The sequence below is a fragment of the Microcebus murinus genome, chromosome 14, assembly GCF_040939455.1.
Source record: "Microcebus murinus isolate Inina chromosome 14, M.murinus_Inina_mat1.0, whole genome shotgun sequence".
In the NCBI taxonomy this organism is placed as follows: domain Eukaryota; kingdom Metazoa; phylum Chordata; class Mammalia; order Primates; family Cheirogaleidae; genus Microcebus; species Microcebus murinus.
In genome coordinates this window covers 77,726,988-77,746,377 of record NC_134117.1, presented here as the reverse complement: position 1 = coordinate 77,746,377, position 19,390 = coordinate 77,726,988, and the positions used below count along the sequence as shown (strand labels likewise).

The window sequence follows — 19,390 nt, the reverse complement described above, 5'->3', positions numbered from 1 at the left end:
GCATCTAATAACCACTGAGTCAGCAACTCTGGGGATGGGACCTAGCATGGTGCTCTGGATTTTAGCAACAAGCCCTGCAGGGCTCTGATGTGTTTGGGTTGGAGAACCCTTGCTTCTGCTGTAGTAGAGTCTGTCTTATGAGCTGGGATGCACACTCCCTTGTAATGGAAGCATCCAATTCACATCTCCTTAAGAGGATAGAAAGCTAATGAAGTCAGAGATTAGGGATCATACCATGTACATTTACATTCTTGTTGTTTTTGTTGCTTCTTAAATATGCAGGAAACAAAGAGTCCACTTCTGGTGATCAGGATCTGGAAAAAGAACTCACCTGTGTGATGCTGAGAACTGTGGTCACACTGCTGAAAGGGTCGGTTCGGAATGCAGGTAAGGCTGGTACCAGCGTTGCCTTGTCACCGCTTGGTACCACATTACTATTTCTGGTTACTTATGTCAGTGTTCACAGGCTGTATTCAAGGGTAATGAACACTAATGCTATGGCTAATGGCTAACAGCAACCCTTTGGTTGACTGCTGGCTGATGTTCAGTGATCTTAGTAAGCTGGTAGATATGAATCTCAGTGGACACGTTTCACTTCTAAGGTTACTGAAGAAGGTTGACGAGAAAAGAAAAGAAAACAAAATGTTTAATCTAGCATTTTCTAAATTTTCTAAATTTATGAGAAAGCAGAGCCCCTTCCCTTCAAGTGCAATCTATTAATATTCTGCTGTACGGACTAGAGAGTTTTTAAATATCCAAACAGTAAAATACATGTAAAGAAAGCTAGTTATTTTAAAGAAACATAATTTGATATACTCCCAGCCACGATGGACTTAGCAGATCCATCCATTCAAAATTCTTTTTAGCTTTCTAAATTCATGTGACTTTTAGATTTAAAAAAGTGAATAAAATATATATGCATATGTATCTTATACTATGAAACAGATATACCAACAAAGTTCTATCAGTAAGTTTGGTGATTTAGGCATCTTTATCTGAGGCCCTCATAGATTAATTACAACAAATGTAAAAAGTTATTTCATTATAGCAGAGAAAGAGTCTCTAACATTAGTCTACAAAAGATTCCCTGGAGCTGCTGGTTAAAAAGCACATTCCTAAGCTCACATCCAGGTATGTAATTAGTTGTAGGTCAAAGTAGAGCTCAGGAATCTACTTTTAAACAGCCCTTCAAGGTGATTTCTGTGCATGGGGTACCTGGCCTACAACTGAAGAAGTCTTGTCTGCTCAAATGTATATCAAGCCATTTGTAGGTTCTAGTTGTGTCCTAGTTTTTATTCCACATGGATTAATGCAACTATTAATCCTGGAGAAGAAATAATTTGGATTACAGTTAAACAAAAACATACCACCAGCCAGATTTACTTAATTCTTTCCCCAAGAAACTACCTAGAAATGAAATATGTTCTTAACTTAAATTCTGGCTTGCTTTCTATATGATTTTGGCAGAGAGAAGAGAGAGAATTGTCATTGGCCCTGGGTTAGGGAGTTACAGGGGAATCAAGGGAGAGGTAGATCTAGTTGAGGTTTGTTATTATATTACTTAGGTTTCTAAAAAGAAGGGGTACTTTTCTTTTTTCCCCCAAGAATGCAAGATGCTGTTATTAACCATAGTCACCATGTTGTACCATAGATCTCTCAAGCTTATTCCTCCTGTCTTGAACTCATCTCCTATGGGTAGATCTTAGTCAAAAGATTTCTGTTTTCAAAAATAAAATTCTCACTCGAAAAGAAAGCTGTTTTTCTTTTTAATTCTCAGCTCCACAGTTTCTTTTTTCCTCTTCTCATTTTAAAAGTGGGTGTAGGTTACAAAAAACTTACCAATGGACAAGAGAAAAACATAAAATGTAGTAAAATGAACTCTGATAATTGTAAGAAAAAACTTTCCTTGTGATTGAAGGTTTCAAGGCCCCCATCACTCTAGCCCTATACTGTCTGTCTGCTCCCCAGTTGTCCTGAAAGACCACGGAATGGTGCCCTTCATCAAGATCTTCCTGGACCACGAGTGCTATCGGGAGGCCTCGCTCAGCATCTTGGAGCAGCTGTCAGTCATCAATGCCGAAGAGTACATGAGCATCATTGTGGGTGCTCTGTGCTCGTCCACTCAAGGGGAGCTGCAGCTGAAACTGGATCTCCTCAAGGTGACTTCAAGTCCTCCTTTACGATTTGCTTTGCCATGGGTAGTCACCAAGTTTGCCACATTTGCTCTTACGTGTGTTTATTCAGCAGGCCATTGTATAGGTAGGGAGCTCGCTGTATGAGGTAGTGTTAGTGCTGTAACAGGTAAGTTCCACATTCTCAGTAGCCTGGCACATTGGAAATGTCTTTCTAATGTACAGTCCAATCAATGATTGGGGATTGTCATCCAAGGACAGCTGTCACCTGGGCCTAACTCAGCCAGCAGGTAAGGTAAGAGAGAATTGCACGGTGTATTCTTATTCAGGTGTAGAACTGGCATGCCTTAACTTCTGTCTCCAATTTTCTTTGGGTAGAACTCACTTGGGAGTAAGGGTCCCAGGAAGTGTAGTCCCTGATAGGCAGCTACTTCCCAGCAACACTGTAGACTGTGGAGGTGGAGCCTGAACCAGTGGTGAACAAACAGCTGCATTGGTGACTTGACCAGCATTTATTGAGCATCTGTGAATTACCAGGCCTGGTGCGGAGTGCCTGGGACATGCAGTGGAAGGAGGGAGAGAATCTTGCCATCTGGGAGAGTATAGACTGGTGATAATAGTAAGCGAGCGATAGTTACATTGCAGCGTGGTAGATCCCTGTGAGACACTGAGTGCAGGCTGCTGTGGGAAAGAGAAGTAGGAGAGACCGACTCTGCTTCACCCTGTTGGGGAAGGCTCACAGGGGAGAGACCTGTGAGCTGGGAAAAGGAAGCAAAAGGCAGTGAAATGTGTGGGAACAGTGGGTACAGAGGGACAAGCAAGGTTGGGTTGTCATGTTTGGGTAATGGAAGTGTATGTTTTTGTATTATTGTTAATGATTATCAAATTAACTTAAAATAGTTTAAAAAAATACAACAAATGTCATCCCTACCATCTTTTCTACCTTACAGCTTTCAGTTTTGTTGCTGCTCTTTCTTTTCATTCCTTTAGTCTCTGTGGTTTTATACAGTGGTACCCAACATTTTTGGCACCAGGGACCAGTTTAATGAAAGACAATTTTCCATGGACCGGGGGCAGGCGATTGGTTTCGAGACGATTCAAGCACATTGCATGTATTGTACAGTCATACCTTTCTGAGAATCTGTATTTGCTGATTCCCCCCAGCATCACCGCCTTGGCCCCACCTCAGGCCACCAGGCATTAGGGTCTTATAAGAAGCACAACCTGGATCCCTCACGGGCACAGTTTACAGTCGGGTTCCTGCTCCTATGAGACTCTAAGGCTGCCCCTGATCCGACAGGACACGGAGCTTGTGCTTCTGTGATGTGAACGATGGGAAGTGGTTGTAAATACAGATGAAGCTTCTTTCCCTCGCCTCCTGACAGGCCACAGACTAGTGCTGGTCTGCAGCCCAGGCACTAGGGACCACAGGGTTATGCCGTTTAAAAATTCGCTTTTCTTTGCTTTATGCTGTAAGAGAGGAGAGCAGAAGTAAACACAAACATCCCCCAGGGGGTGACTTTGGGACTTTCTATGCATATGTGCAGCACCACTCCATATAAAGCACATGCTCTCGTTTCATTAATACACCTCACCTCATTATTGGTGAATTACAAAAAGTACAAAGTTGCTCTTACTTCCCAAATTAGGTAAACATCAACCTAACTTAGTTATGACTATCTCTGTGCAAAACCTTTTTAATATTTAGAGAATGGTGTTCGGTTCCTCTCACCTACCTTATTTCTCTGCAGAGCCAATGTCAGGTAGTGGTGTGAGCTGTTATCAGGTGGCCTAAGCCTGAGGTGCTTGGCATGGCCACAGCGTCAAGAGTGGTTCATCCAAGGGTGACATCAGGACCATAATTATCATATATCTCACACATGACAAGAACCCAAACAGTGATTTGATTACAGGGCCAAACAATCAGTGCAAGTGCTTTGTATGAAACAGAAGGAAAGTTCAATGCCTTTCGAAACACACGTGGGTCTTACGTTACATGAGGTCAGGGGATCGAGAGAGACATGTAAAGCAAGAATTGATGAAAATTTCGAGCTGGGAAGGATCTCAGGTTCATGTGATCCAATCTTCTAATGTTATAGGCAGAGAGACTTGCAGAGAGCTTCACTGATGAAGTTGAATCACACAACTGCTAAAGGTGCAGTTGAGTTTGAGTCTAAGACCAGCAACTGAAAACTAAGTGATTTTTGCACTTCACCATGTTTGGAGCATTTTCCCTCATATGTCTGTGTTCAGCTTGATTGACATGGTCTAGTAAGAACAAGGATGGTATGTCCAAAGCAGTTAAGACTTTGGTTTTCTACTGGGTGAATAATTGTTTCTGACATGTTCGTATTGGAAGCCAAATAGATCCACCGAGAGGAAACTTTTGCTTTTACTGTGGAGAGGGAAAGTATTTTTGTGTCCAGTATAGCAAAGAGTGCTCTGCTTTGCTCCATGGGCAGAAGCATCTTATTGAAGTGCCAGCCCTTGAGTAATAGGACAGCATTTCTAGAATTAGCAATGCAAAGCCATTATGATGTTTTACAGATTCAATATCATTTCAGAATCACACTATCAAGAGAGCACGTAAGGGAAGAACACTTGGGAAGCTTATTTAACAAAGTCATCGCCGGCACTCAATGCACTGTCTTTTCCCTGGGTGCCAAGTCACTGCCGAGCAGCCGGAGGCCCCAGGAGCTGCCGTTCTTCTCCAAGGACTAGGCTGTCAGCTCACTGCTGCTCCAGAGGGCGGCGGGGAGGGGTGGGCCCCAGAGCCTCTTCCGGACTCATCCGCCATTGAGTCACATGAGCAAGTAGGGAATGTTTTCTGGAATCTGATGTGGAATCCAAATTTGTTCCGAAATCATCTTGGGAACCCCTTGGAACTTTGGAAACAAAGATATAAAAGGAGCGCTTTCTGGGAGGCTTTTTAGAAGCTGAGAGACACTCTGTCCACAGGCACTGTCTGCAGAGTGGGTCAGAGGTAGGATGAAGGGACGCGCTGGGGGGTGGCGACCTGAACAGAGGAGCAGGCAGCGCCCCCACCTGACAAAGGCGCTCCACCTCCACAGCGTGCTCATGCCAGGCATCTCTGTGCCCCTCCCTGCGGCAGGTCTGCGGCGCGCCAGAGGAGAGCGACTTAGGCAGGTGTCTCCAAAATCCAGTGGTGCGTCCATACCAACAGTGAAGCATGTGTGACTTCACTACCTAATTCTGGTAAACGATAACTGAGTTAAAGAATAATGTAAGCAAATGAATTTCCTCTCCATGGCCTGTGGGACCATGATTGGGTTATCCACAAATTCAGATTGATTTGCTAATATACATTTAGCTGTTCAACTCTCAGCTTAATCACATTACCTCACCCGTCTTCCAGCATGACACATGGAAAATTATGAGGAATAACAAATAATAGAATGTGAAATAAATCCTGTTAGTCCTAACATAGTTAGCGCTTTGCAGCAGACATCCATTTTGTAGATTCAAGCTCAAGGAATACTAACTCAGAGACAATGACATGGTAACTGAGTTAAGGATGAGAAAATGTGCTTAACGCTGACCTTTCTTGAAATGTGTCAACTTTAGCCTGATTACTTTGACTTCAGCTGATTGAATTTATTCCCTTCTGCAGACTGGAAACCCTGAGTGATGCATTATCATGCAAAGTTGAATGACAGTAATGGAGACCCTCCTCCTAGGCCCCTGGTTCCTGACAAATCGTTTCCCAAAGTAGCAAAGTATTTATTTTCTTTTATGATAGAAATGTTTCTCTTTAGTTGCTATGAAATTAAGCCTTTGTAATTGGATTTTGGACTTTTTACTTTATGATTCTGCAAATATGAAATTAACCCCATCCTAAGAAATAATAGCGCCGTCTCAGTTCTAATGAGATTACCCCCATTTTAGATAATGACTCTGAATTTAATAAATCAAACAAAGCAACAATTAAGGACAGCCATTGCTTCCTCCTCCCCCTCCCAACAGGAGGAAAAGAAAATGACCACCTAGGAATCATAGGTGACAGACTGCTGAGAGACAGAGGAACAGTGGGGACGACCATTGTGCTGCTTCTCCTTTTAGAGTGTCTGCTCTTGACACTGTTTGAGTGACGGCCTTCTTTTAGGTAATACATGACATCAAATTGGACACTCAGAAGGTGGTTCCTTGAGAGAGAGATTTTAGTGGTCATCCAGCACTCGGATGACTGTAATCTGATTAGTTTTGGATTTTTGCCTTTCTCCCTTTTTGGAATCTGTTTTGTCACATGTTATGTGATAAGCAGAAGAGCTTCATTCCTTCCATTCGCCTCAAACAAATCTCCTAGTGGCCTTACGAGCCCTTGAAGTCACTCACATGAATGTAGACTGTTTGGCATCATAGAGCTTCAGGTTTCCTGATTGATTTATTTTTCCTGAAACTTGTCACATGACCAGGCCGGGTCAGGTTCTGTGTCTGCCGTGCCACACCCCGGTGTGCAGCCTTTCCTCTGGGTTATCAGTTGGGCGGAAGGGACCAAACCCACCACTCAGACTTCAAGGTCAGAGTGGGTTTCCAACTCAGCTGAGGAAATAATATTTTGCCGGGCGCAAGTAGCTCACGCAAGGCAGGCGCAGACGCAGGAACACTGCCTCCGCCTCTCCTGGCCCCAGGGTCCCGGAGGGTGGGGCCAGGAGCTGTGGTGACTGTCTGCACAGAGAAAGGCCTTGCCTCGCCTCGGCCATGCACGCTCACACCACTGAGCATCGCCATTCTGGAAGAGCCTGCTCTCGCCATCTACTGCTTCTCTTTAAGGACATGTCTATAAATGTCTATCTTTCCTGGATTTTGAGCCAAATTTGTAATGAATTAGGCCATATCCTGATGCAGAGGAGAAAGCAGTGTCATTGCCTAGTCCTGAATATTCCTCCCCCTTTCTGGCAGTCTGGGAAGTCCCTTTCCCTGAAGTCTCTGCCACGACGCTGAGCTGACCATTTTCCTGGGTGGCCCTGAGGCTGAGTTTCCTTCAAAGAGTAAAATGACAATTCAGTCTCCCCACAGTCATCCCTCTGAACTGTGCTGGGGCATCATTGATCTAGCCGCCACAGGCCATGCATTTCTCTCTCTGTAACTGGGAAAAGATCAATCGACCCGTATTGGTAAGGGTGACTCCGTCTACCTCACTTTATATTATTGGTCCATTTTGAACATAACTGGGGACTTTGGCCCTTCACAGGGTCTCCTAGTTACTGGAGTCCTTTTCGCGGGAACCTCTACGCAGCCCCTGGCTGCTGTTTCTCTGCATCTGTGAAAGAGCCCTGGCCTGTGTGAGTGAAGACAGCCGGGCTCAGCCTGCATGCTCCTGCCCCTGACGTGGGGCTGCTTGTCGCGGCATAGAATATTGGAGAACAAAATTGGAGCGGTGGGAACACGCATTGTGTTGTTTCAGAAAAACACTAGTGTTAGGTTAGGGTGTCAGCATTTTAGAGCTGTAGCTGGAAAATTACCTTTCCCTCCAAAGTATGTGACTTCATATTTAGCAGTACCCTATAACTCCACTAAGTTTCTATTTGCCTTTCTGTATATACGAGAGTTTCGAAATTTCATCCCTTCCCTTCTTTTTCCCCCCCTGAACTGCCAGTTTTCTCTTTGCCCACTAACTTTCATGTGCCATGCCATTGTTTGTCATCCTAAATCATGCAGTTAAGTTACAGCTTCATCCTTCCCCCAAACTGGGAATTTCTCTTTTATCTTTTTTCTTTGAACTTTCTCACACATCCTGGAATTGACTCCAAACGGTGCCTGCTCAGACAATCTTTTTCCCTGTCTTACTAAAGCATTAAATGTCTGAAAAGATAAAACAGTTCAAACCTCTCTGCAAAGTCTTCTAATGAGCCCATGAAGATAGGGCCACTGTCTGGGAAACATGCATAAAATGCCCTGAGTTTTAGATGGAGTCCCACGCAACTCATGTGATCAATAAATCAGTGAATACCAAAAATTACAGGCTTTTAATATTTATCCAAAATTGCCCATACATTCTTCACTTTTAGGTGTGAAGCTTTAGCACAGAATGGGAATCGCTTAAGTGTGGCCCTCCCTCCCTCCTTCCCTCCCGCCTTCCTTCCTGTAATGTGTATTGAATACCTTGTGTATGCCATGCATTGGGCTATATGGATGGCATGGCCTAAATGCTCAATAAAAGTTTGAATTTAGAAGGAAATAAAGGTTGTGTGGCCAGCAAAACTCGCAGTGATCTGGAGGGTGGTGGAGCCTGCCGTGCACGCTGTGAGCAGCCCAACGCCCCTGCGCTCGCCCGTGCTGTGGGTCACGCCTAGGCGCTGCGTTCCACTGAAGGTTTCTCTTCTCTTCCCTGAAACCCTCATCTTTTTACACCATGTTTCAGGTAGATTCATTTTACTATTTCTCGTCATTTAATAGATGTACCCGTGCTTACGCTGAGAGGGAGATAAAGAATAATAAGCTGCTGCTAAGGATTTCACTGTGGGTGTCCCGCACAGCGGAGAGATGGTCATTCTACTCACGTAGCGAATTCTTGTTGAGCACGTGCTGTGCTCCACAGCCGTGAGTAGGCCAGGTTCCGCTCCTGGTCTCACGGAGCTTCCGTCTGGTGGAGAGCTGAGATAATTCTCAAGTAACTGCAGTGCGGTGCGATGGCGTGCTGGCTGGGGAACGGGAAGGGGCTGTGACAGCGCCTGCGCTGGAGGTCAGAGGAAGCTTTCTGGAGGGAGACGCATTTAGGTCCAGAGACAGGACAGGCCACTCAACCCTATGAATTAGCGTAGAAGGCACCTGTGGGCAACCGGAGCCTACACATACGAGAGCACTACGTACGTCCCAGTGTTTCAGAATCTTCCTTCAGGTAGCTTGTTCCGACAGCGCGGAGGGGCGAGCGCGGAGGGGCGAGCGCGGAGGGGCGAGCGCGGGGCTGCCTTGGCAGCTACGCGCCTGAGCGCAGTGTTGGGCTGCCTCGCGACTGCTCACCGTTGATCTGCTTGGTGTTTCAGTCTCTGCTCCGGATCCTGGAGACTCCCAAGGGCCGTGCTGCTTTCAGAGTCTGCAGCGGGTTCAATGGGCTGCTGTCCCTGCTCTCCGACCTGGAAGGCTCTCTCCAGGAGCCCCCGCTGCAGGCGTGGGGGGCCGTGACCCCCGGCCAGACCCTGGAGCTGGTGCTGCACACTCTTTGTGCCGTGTCTGCCGCACTGCACCTGGACCCTGTCAACGGCGACTTCTTCAGGAGGAATGGGCTCTTTGAGAAGCTGGCCGAGGACCTGTGCCTGCTGGGCTGTTTTGGGGCCTCTGAGGAAGAGGGAGCCGCTCTGCACTCCGGGGCTGACACCAAGGCCAGGCCCTTTGCTGATTTGCTGAGCGCGGCCTTCTCCTGCAGCAGCTCCCTCCCGCCCAGGGTGCAGAGCTGCCTCCAGGTCCTCGGCTTTCTGGACAGCATGGCCAGCGGCACGCTCCACCTGCGCGGCGACCTGAAGGAGTCCCTGAGGGCCATGCAGGAGCCAATTGTGGATACCCGGAAGGGAGAAGCTGGCAGTGACCCCCGAGGCGACTGCAAGCAGTGGCCAGATTTGGAGGAGAGGTAAAGCAGAGCTTTCTTGCCTTCTTCTGCTGATGTGTATCTCTGTCTCCTGTTTCTTACCCGAACATCCTGCACGTGTGCAGTAGGTGGGAAGGCTAAGCGACAGACTGGCTGTGCAGAAATGTCATAAGGCTCTCTTCTTCAAATCACACTATTGCTGACTCCACGCTCCACTACCCTGAGAGCTGAAAGAAGATTCAGGCTGTGTCGGTGCAGGGTTGGAGGACTCTGTTGAGTCATGTAGGAGCCAGGGAGGCTCACAATGCCTGGAGACCCGGGCTGGGAGTCCGCTGATGTACCCACTTTCTCCTTTGGGGTCTTTACTGCGGCAAGGAGCCATGGTGCCTGGGCCGGCCTCCCTGGGTGTGCCGGCAGCCTTTGCCTTCTGAGGTCTGCTCTCGGCCCCAGGGCGCTGCCAGGGGCGGGTTGAGGTCCTTCAATTTGCAGGACACGAGTCACAGTGTCCATCCCAATCACAGGGCTCTTCCTGTTCTTTCTTGCTGCTTCCACTCCCCCCGAGAGACAAGGGCTTCTCTGCATCCACTGGCCACACCCTCCCACGGCTCAGACTTTTGTAAACAGCCTTTTCGTTCATTTCTGTGACACAGAATTCCACTAGAGACGAGCACAAAGGACCACCCGTCCCACCCCCACGGAGTGGGAGGGAAATGCAAGAACACAACAGCAGCAATAGTTGGTGTCTTTTTCAGTCTTCTAAGGGATCAATGACAGAATACCAATTAGTATTGCAATGATTATCCTTCTGAAAGACACTGTGCAGTTTTATCCCAAGAGTGCCCACATGTCCCCGACTGCAGTGTGGGGGACGGTGGTGAGAGGTGATTATACTGAGATAATCATATGATTTTTTTGCTTCGTAGGTTACTCTGATTGACTGATTTCCTAATCTTGCATTTCTGCACAAACCAACTTGTTCATGATATATTTATTGCTGAGTTCGATTTGCTAATTTTTAAAAAGGATTTTTGCATCTATGTTTATGAGAGAGTTTGGCCTTTTATACTCCTTTCTTGACTAATTTTTCCTATCAAATTTGTGCTAGCCTCATGGCATGAGTTGCACAGTGTTCCTCTGCTATGCTCTGGAAGAGTTTATGTAAAGAGTGTTTATTTCTGTCACTCAGCTATGTGACAGAATGTGCCGCTAAAACGCTGTGAGCCTAGAGTTTTCTTATGAGAAGATTTATTCTTATGGGAATAAGTTTCTATTTATTCTTTAATGTTTCTTGACAAGTTAGTTGTCTTTCACGCTTATTTTCCCATTTCACGTAGGTTTCAGCTTGCTGCAGACAGCGGCTTGCAGCCTCCCGTTCCCGCGCCCGGCCACCACGGCTTCCGTCCCCACGCCCGCGAGTCCAGCGTCCCCCTTGCCCCTCAGCGCACTGCCAGGGGTTACTCTTTAGCATGTCCTGGAAACCAACTTTTGACTTTCCTCTTTCTCCTACTGACATTTTTTGTTTTATTATTTCTTGTTCTTATAATTTTCTTCTATCTTCAGGCTTATTCTGGTATTCTTTTTCTTAACTTGGATGGTTTCTTTTTGAATATAAATTTCTCTGTAATCCACAAGTTTTCTTTTCAATATTATTAAGTGCTAAATATTTTTCTAATTTCCTTTGTAATTTATAGTTGACTCCTGAATGTTGTTTGAATTTTTTCCAATGCTACAGAGTGTTTCTAGTCGCCTTTTTGTTACTGACTTCTCACTCCACCGTGGCGAGGGAGGGGGTGGTGTGGTTTCCTCCATTCTTTGACGTTAGTTGAGGTTGACTTCTTGGCCTTGGTGTGGCACGTTTTCATAATGTCCACGTGTGCTTGGAAAGAAGGCATATTCTCTGATCGTTAGATTCAGTGTTCTGTTTATATCCATTGGATGGAATCTGTCAATTGTTTCATTCAAATTTCCCCTATCATTAAATTTTTAAAATTTGCTTGACATACGAGTTAAGACAGGTACATTAAAAATCGCTCACTATAATAGTGTGTATGTCGATTTCTGTTAATTTTGAACTTACATATATTTGAGGCTCTAAGAATCATTCATATTTATAATTTTTATAATTTTATAGAGTCTAAATTTTTATCATTATATGATAACCTTTTTATCTCTAGTAGTGCATTTTGCCTTAATACCAAGTTTGTCTGATAACGATAGGACCATATCAGGTTTCTTTTGGTTAGTGTGTGCCTGGGATTTTTCATCATTCTTTGTTTTAATCTTTCTGTGTCCCATCTGTATGTTTTAGGTGTTTCTCTTGTAAACAATATACAGCTATGTTTATTTTGCTTTACTTAAAAAAAAATCTAGTGTGGTATTTTTTTGTAATTTAACTGGAAAATATAGGTTTTTTTTTACATTTTTCTAATTCCTTAATATATTTGGGATGATTTCTACTTTGCATTTTATATTTATACCCCTTTTCTCTTTTTTAAAATTTTTATCTTGTCTTTTTAAAAATTATTTGAATTTTTTAAAACTTATTTTTTCTACCTACTAGTTTGAAACTTATACTCTTTCTGATTAGTACTATAGTAGTTACCCTAGAATAATTTAACAGGCATCTTCATAATGTTTAAATGTATATTTATCTTTCTTCTAATTAATACATCAAGATCTTATAACTTATATATTATTATTCTTTCCTAACTTATACATTATTATATTCCAATATTTTAATTTTATCTTATGTTAGTAAACCCACCAAACAAGACATTTATTATTGTTTTATAAAACATTTATTTAGATTTATCTACATACTTTCAATATTTGTGCTCATCATTCTTTCTTGCATCTACACTCTTCTACCTGGGATTATTTTTACCTATCTATGGGATATTGTTAGATTTTAGCGAGGGTCTGTTTGTGGTAAACCCTCTTGTTTTTATTTCCAAAAATGCCTTTATTCATCCCCAATTGCCAAAAGTTTTGCTGGGCATACATTTATTGGTTGACAGTTATTTTCTCACAGCAAATAAAGGGTCTCCTCTATCTTTTGGTTTCCATCATTGCCATTAAGAAATTAGTTCTTATTGCTCTTCTTTTGAAGGTAATTTGTTATTTTTCTCTGGCTGTTTTTAAGATTTTTATCATTCTTGTTCTGTAGTTTTACCATCATATATCTTGATGTGTATTATTTTTAAAATTTATTCTGCTCCATGTCCATTGGTATTCCAGAATCTAATAATTGGTGTCTTTCATCAGTTTTGGATATTCTCTTTAATTACTAACTCCTCTCCATTTTTTTTCTATTATGCCCTTTTGGAACTGAGACAATTAAATGTGTGCTTTACACATGTGTTTCTATCCTCTGTGTCTCTTGAGTTCTTGTCTACATTTTTCATTTCTTTGTCTCTCTGTATGCTGTTCTGCACAATTTCTTTCATCTCTCTTCCAACTAATTGAACCTCCTATTAGCTGTGTCTAATGTTTAATCTAGGCATTTCAGTTTTGTTTTCAAAATTTCAGTGACAGTATCATATATTTCTAGATTTAGTATTTCGTTCTTTATCAAATCAACCCAATGATTTAATAGCCCCTTTCCTTGTCCATATTTGTCTTTTCTTATTTCTTCAAATATATGAATCATAATTATTTTTTCTTGTATCTTTTGAGAGTCTGATTTTGAAGTCTGTTGTTTCTGTGGCTATTGCTGAAGGTTCCTTGTGTGGTCCATGATTTTTGATGGTGAGTCGTTCTCCAGGAATTTCTTCTTCCTGGGCTGCATGTAAATCATCCTCAGTCTGGCCATCCTGCGGATCTGCAGACATGGGTGCCTCATGAGGCTGCAGCTGCCCTGTGTGAGCCAGGCCTTGGCCAGGTCCTGGGCTCTGCTCTTTTTGCTTTGTCTTGGGAAGAATTCATTCTCTGAGTTTCATGATTTCTATATTCCAGGGGAATACTCTGAGGAGCTCTTTGTCTTGGCCACCTTGACAACATGCAGTTTACTTTGAAATTTCCTAATGGAAACTTGTTCTACTTACTCTACCAGCTCTCAAAGGGCAGGCTAGTATTTGTTAGCAGTAGAAGACATTTAGTCATATTGAGTGATGAAAGCAATAGTCATTTGTTGAATGTTTCTGTGCACTAAATGTTCATTTTTTATATACTTCCTCCCAAATCATGAAATTTTATCAATGAGGAAATCAAGGCTAAGAAAGGGTAAGTAACATGGACAAAGGTCACATATTTAGTAAGTGATAAAGCCAGAATTTGAACCCAGGTCTATCTCCAAGGCCTGTGTACATGTGTCTGTGTATGTGTCTCTGTGTGTGTGCATGAACATGTGTGTGTGTGTGTGTGTGTGTGTGTTCTTCCAGCCTTTTCTTGGAAAAACAATACTCCTACAATAATAATGATGGCTTGCCAAATGTTTAACTTGATAGCCTGCAGTTTGAAGTTCAAGCTCTAACCTATAGATTGCATCACCCCTGATTCTTTAATGACAACTCCAGTGTCAAATGCCATCCTGGTTTTGTAATGAGTAATTTTTTTAATTTATTGAGTCATATTTCATAAATAGGGCATTTTTTCTCACTAAAAGAGATATATGACCCTTGACCTTCCCTAATGGTTAGAGAATAGGAAGTGAAACCCCAAACTCTCCAGACAATCTGTGTGGTAAAGGGCAGGGCAGTGGGCTGGGAATCGGAGGCAGGGAACCCACCTCTGCCCCACCACTGACACCTGCTTCCCCTTGGGCAGGTGGCTTTGCTCAGCCCTGCCTCCTGCTAAGTGGGCCCGGTCTCTAGGGAGGAGGAGGAGAGGCTGTGGGCCATGGAGGCAGACTAGCCACTCTGTGCCTTAGTGGCTGTGTTCTTTGGGCCTGCTGCCTTGTTTCTCTAACTTCAGCTTCCTGATTTGAAGGCAGAGATAATAATAGTATCTACATTGAGAGCTGTTGCGAGGTGAGAATTGAAGATGATAATGGTGGCAGTGAGAATGATCACAGCTGCCATCAACTGAACATGCGTGTGCCACACACAACGGACTTTTCTTCAGTTTACTTAATCTATATAACTGCTATGATTTAAGTAATATATTTCACAAAATAGAAGTTATATATTATATAATCCCCAAAACATACTGAGATTTCCAAAATACATAATATGTCATCTCTATAAAATATTCACACACTCACATTCATTAGACACATACCCCACATGCCACATACCACACACCACATACACACCACACACACACCACACACACAACACACACACAACACACTGCATGCACATACCACACTACATATACATACTACACACCCCCACACACTGAACACGCACCACATATACATACATGCACATACACCACACATACCACGCACACACACCACACACACATATACACACTGCAAATACACTTTACATGCACACACCGCATGCACACAGCTGTGCAGAGGAGTTCAGTAAATGGCATCTGCGGTTGTCATCAGTCACATGCTGACCTCCCTGGTGTTTTCTGGGTGCCGTTACCTGGGATGGACAATGTGCCTCTCAGCAGCCCATCCACAGTGCAGGTCTGGAGATGAAGGTGGGGCGGTGGCAGGGTCAGACTTGGCAGGCCTTGCACACTCCATGCACGAGGCCATTTCAGTTTCCTTCTGCAGGCCACGTGGCACCAGGACAGTCTCTGGGCAGGGCTGTGGTGAGAGGGGGCTGTGGGTTGCAAGGATCATTCTTTACAGCTGGGTCTTTCTATAGCCCAGAGAGGACCCCCTTCCAAAGCAGCGTGTGTCTGCTCCTTCTTGATTCCTGCCTTAGCATGTGACCTTTCCCTGCCCTGGCAGGGCTCATGGACTGACTTTTATTCCTGATGTCAGCAGATGAAGAAACCCCAATGACCTTTACCTTGAGTTCTGGCTATGGCTCATAGCCCTAAGGGGACAGACACCATTTCAACAGGAATGCAGAGTACACAAGGCCATGAAGTTTCAGTGGGTGTTCTGCAGGCCAGAGCCCCTAAACGGTTCCTCGTCTTCCTCTGCTGCTGGTCATCTGGCAGTGTCATTCTAATCATTCCTGTTGAAACAATGTCCCCTTGTGGATATGAGTTATATCCACAGCTTAAGTTTGTTATAGGTAGTTGTGAGTTCGATGGCTAGGCCAGACCGCCAGGGGCAGTGCAGATCCTGAACAGTCTGCACGAAGGCCACATTGGTTTTTGGAAGGCACAGATGTGACTCTGTTATTCCTAGTTGGGAGCCTCTGTGCCTTAATGTGGCTTCCAGGGTCAGCTGGACATTGGGAGTGTGGGTCACACAGGCCTGAGGGGCTCACGTTTCCATGGTGTCATTGCTCCCAGCCTCACCTGGCACCTTGTTGCCATGTTCCTGACTCAGACTTCACACACCCTTTCCTCTGCCTGGGATACCCTTCCTGTCTTCACTCTGCCTGGAAAATTGCTTCTTAAGCTTCAGATCTCTGCTCAGATGTCACTTCCTCTAAGAAACTTCCTCTGTATTCCCTATCCCCACCCTGTGTAGGTCCCAGCGTCTCACATTTTCTCAGCACCCTCAGAACTTGTCACAATGAAAGTCGATTATTAACTGTGTGACCACCAGGGTTCCTATTTCTTTGGTGCACATTTTCACACGCTGGCATATCTGAAACCAGGACACATGTTAAAACTGATGCCACCAGGAGGACATCAGCCACTTTAGTTACTTTTTCCCTATCTGATAATAAAGCCATGGTACATCTCTCAGTCCTTGGCTTCTTACCTCTCTGGAAACAAGGTGGTGCTTGAACTTCTTTCTTCTGTCCTGGAGGGGTCAGGGCTGTGGGAGCAAGGATTGGCTCTGCAGAAGGTCTACTTCAAGGACCTCATGAGGGGTGGAATGGAATATGTGCATGGGTGAATGGAGGGGTGGGCAAGGACAAGAGGGAAGGCAAGAAGGGTGCAAGGCAGACGGTCTGGGGCTCTCATGCCTGGCGTCTCCAAGGCAATATAGCCACTGTGCAGTGTCTAGTGTAATCAGTGTGGAGTGCACAAATGGGACCATATTTCTTTTAATTTTCTAATGAACCACTCAGAATCCACAGGCCTTAGTTACAGGAGATAGAGTATCAATCCTGCCCCTTGAATTTAGGTACTGATCAGATAAGGGACAGCCTGACTTCCGTGTTTAAGTAGGACAAATACCAGGATCAGAGCAGCATCCTCTCTGATGTGTGGCTGCTGGGGGTGACAGGTGGCAGGTTTGATACCCAAGCTTAGGGCTGCGTGACACGATAAGGCTTCACTGGTTCACATCCTCACAGAGGCCCCTGTGACTCTTCACATGAGATGCAAAATTTGGCTAAGCATCCCAACACCACCACTGGCACCCAAAAATATGGTGTATTTTTGGGTTATGACTTTGTGTTACAGCCATGGATCTCTCAGGAAATACAAGCCACCTGGGAATACCAGGTCAGATGGGGTACCAGTGCCTGACCTGCCTGGGATCCAGAGCCCTGTCCCTTTCTGCTCTTGTGATCTATACCTTAGAGCAGTGCTTCTCAAAGTGTGTTCTGTTGGCCACCTGCATCAGAGGCAGTTGCAGAGCTACACAGAAATAGTCTGTAAACCAGATTTCCTGAATCATAGTCTCTGGGGTTGAAGTTTAGGGGTCTGTTTTTAAAAAGTTCCTCTTGTTATTTGCAAGCACATTAAGGTTTGAGAACTTCTCTGCTCCAGGTGCTAGGCATCTTTTTCTTTTAAATTTTTTAAAACATCTTTTTTTTCACCTAACATAAAATTAACAATTTTAACACATTGAGTACCATACTAGAAAAAAGATTTTTTTCCCTGGGGCCACAGTGTTTTATTAAAACAAAATGATCCTTTCTAATTTATTATTTTTTATTATTTTCTGTGCATGAGTTATTAATATATACAATGCAATGCAACCCATATTTTTAGAATTAAATTATCAATGTTAATTATAACAATAAGAATATCAACAAGTAAGATTTTCATAAACCAACTGCAGGGTTTTGCTTCACACAGCCCTGGGCTCAAAACTAACCTGAGTTGAATACAACTCACATGGCAGTCAATGTGTTAAAGTATTTAGTGAATGCTTTACAACAACCATCTCTATCTAGTTCCAAAACATTTTTATCATCCCCAAAGGAAAACCCAGACTCATTCTCATTCCTTCCCCGATCCCTGGGCAACCATCAATCTATGTCTGTCTATGTATGCCTATCTTCCGTCTATGGATTTACCTGTTCTGGATATGTCATATGCATGGACGTGTACAACATGTGGCCCTTTGTGTCTGGCTTCTTTTATACAGTGCATTTCTGAGGTTCATTAACATTTAATATATATCAGTACTTCATTCCTTTTCATGGATGAATAATATCCCATTATATGTGTATATACCACAGTTTGTTTATCCATTCATCTGTTGACGGACATTTGGGTTGTTTCCATCTTTTGCTTGTGCTTTTGGAATTATATGTAAAAATCCCTTGCCAAATCCAAGGTCATGAAGATTTACCTCTGTGTTTTCTTCTAAAAGTTTTATGGTTTCAGCTTTTAGGTTTAGGTCATTGATCCATTTTTAGTTAATTTTTGTAAATGATGTGGGGTGGGTTCAACTCTATTTTTTTCCTTGTGGCTATCCAGTTGTCCCAGTGCCATTTGTTGAAAACGTCATTCTCGAATGGTCTTAGTGCCCTTGTGGAAAATCAAATGGCCATAGATGTATAGGTTTATTTGTGGATTCTCAATTCTATTTTATTGGTATATATGCATATCCTCATGCCAGTACCACACTATTTTGCTTACTGTAGCTTTTGTAGTAAGTTTTGTACTCCAGAAATGTGAGTTGTCCATCTTTGTTTATCTTTTTGAATATTATTTTGGCTATTTAGAGTTTCCTGCAATTAATTCCACATGAATTTGAGGATCAGCTTTCACCAGTTAGCAAATGCTAGCTGTGGGCTTTTTGTAAATGTATCACGTGAGGAAGTTCCTGTCTATTTCTAGTTTTCTGATTTTTTTTTTTTAATCACAAAAGGGTGTTGGATTTTGTCAAATGCTCTTAATGCATCAATTCAGATGATCATGCTGCTTGTTTTGGTCTATTAACATGGTATATTTTATTGATTGATTTTCTTGTGTTAAGCCATTCTTGCATTTCTGGGATAAATCTTACTTGGTCATGATGTATAATCCTTTTAATAGGCTGTTGCATTTATTTCATTAGTGTTTTATTTAGGAATTTTACACTTATGTTCATAGTTTTCTTTTCTGCATTGTCTTTGTGTGGCTTTGATGTCCAAGTAAAAATACAGGCAATTCCCAGAATATGTCAGATATGCTTTTACTTTGGAGCCTTTGCAAGGGCTGTTCCCTTTCCCTTTGCTTAACATGCTTTCCCCTTGGAAGCTGCAAATCCTCTTCTTTCAATTCTGCCTAAATATCTCCTGCTGGGAGGTCAAGCCTGCCACCCCAGTTAGGACTGCATGTAGCTCTCTGTCTCCACTCAAGCACTGTCAGCTCTCTCTCTGCTCTAAATTTGTTCTCAATAACACTTATCATCTTTTTCATGATTTATTTATTATTATGTGATATCATATATTAATATATAATACTATACCATATCATAATTATTTTTAATTTACTTATTTATTATGTTTATCTTTATTATCTAGAC

The 19,390-nt window shown here is 43.4% G+C and overlaps 1 protein-coding gene across 8 annotated transcripts in view; it reads left to right on the top strand.

Annotated features, from left to right (window-relative positions):
- Nucleotides 1-19,390, top strand: part of LOC105860094 (WD repeat- and FYVE domain-containing protein 4) — a 305,642-nt gene that overhangs the window by 61,534 nt on the left and 224,718 nt on the right. For all 8 annotated transcript variants that reach the window (XR_012922921.1, XM_076010311.1, XM_012744548.3 and 5 more), the window contains exons 10-12: nucleotides 283-387; nucleotides 1,969-2,159; nucleotides 9,137-9,717. Coding sequence is in view for 7 of the 8 variants with exons in the window: in XM_076010311.1 (XP_075866426.1) it covers nucleotides 283-387; nucleotides 1,969-2,159; nucleotides 9,137-9,717 (877 nt within the window). In the remaining variant the exon portion in view is untranslated. The remainder of the gene's footprint in view (nucleotides 1-282; nucleotides 388-1,968; nucleotides 2,160-9,136; nucleotides 9,718-19,390) is intronic.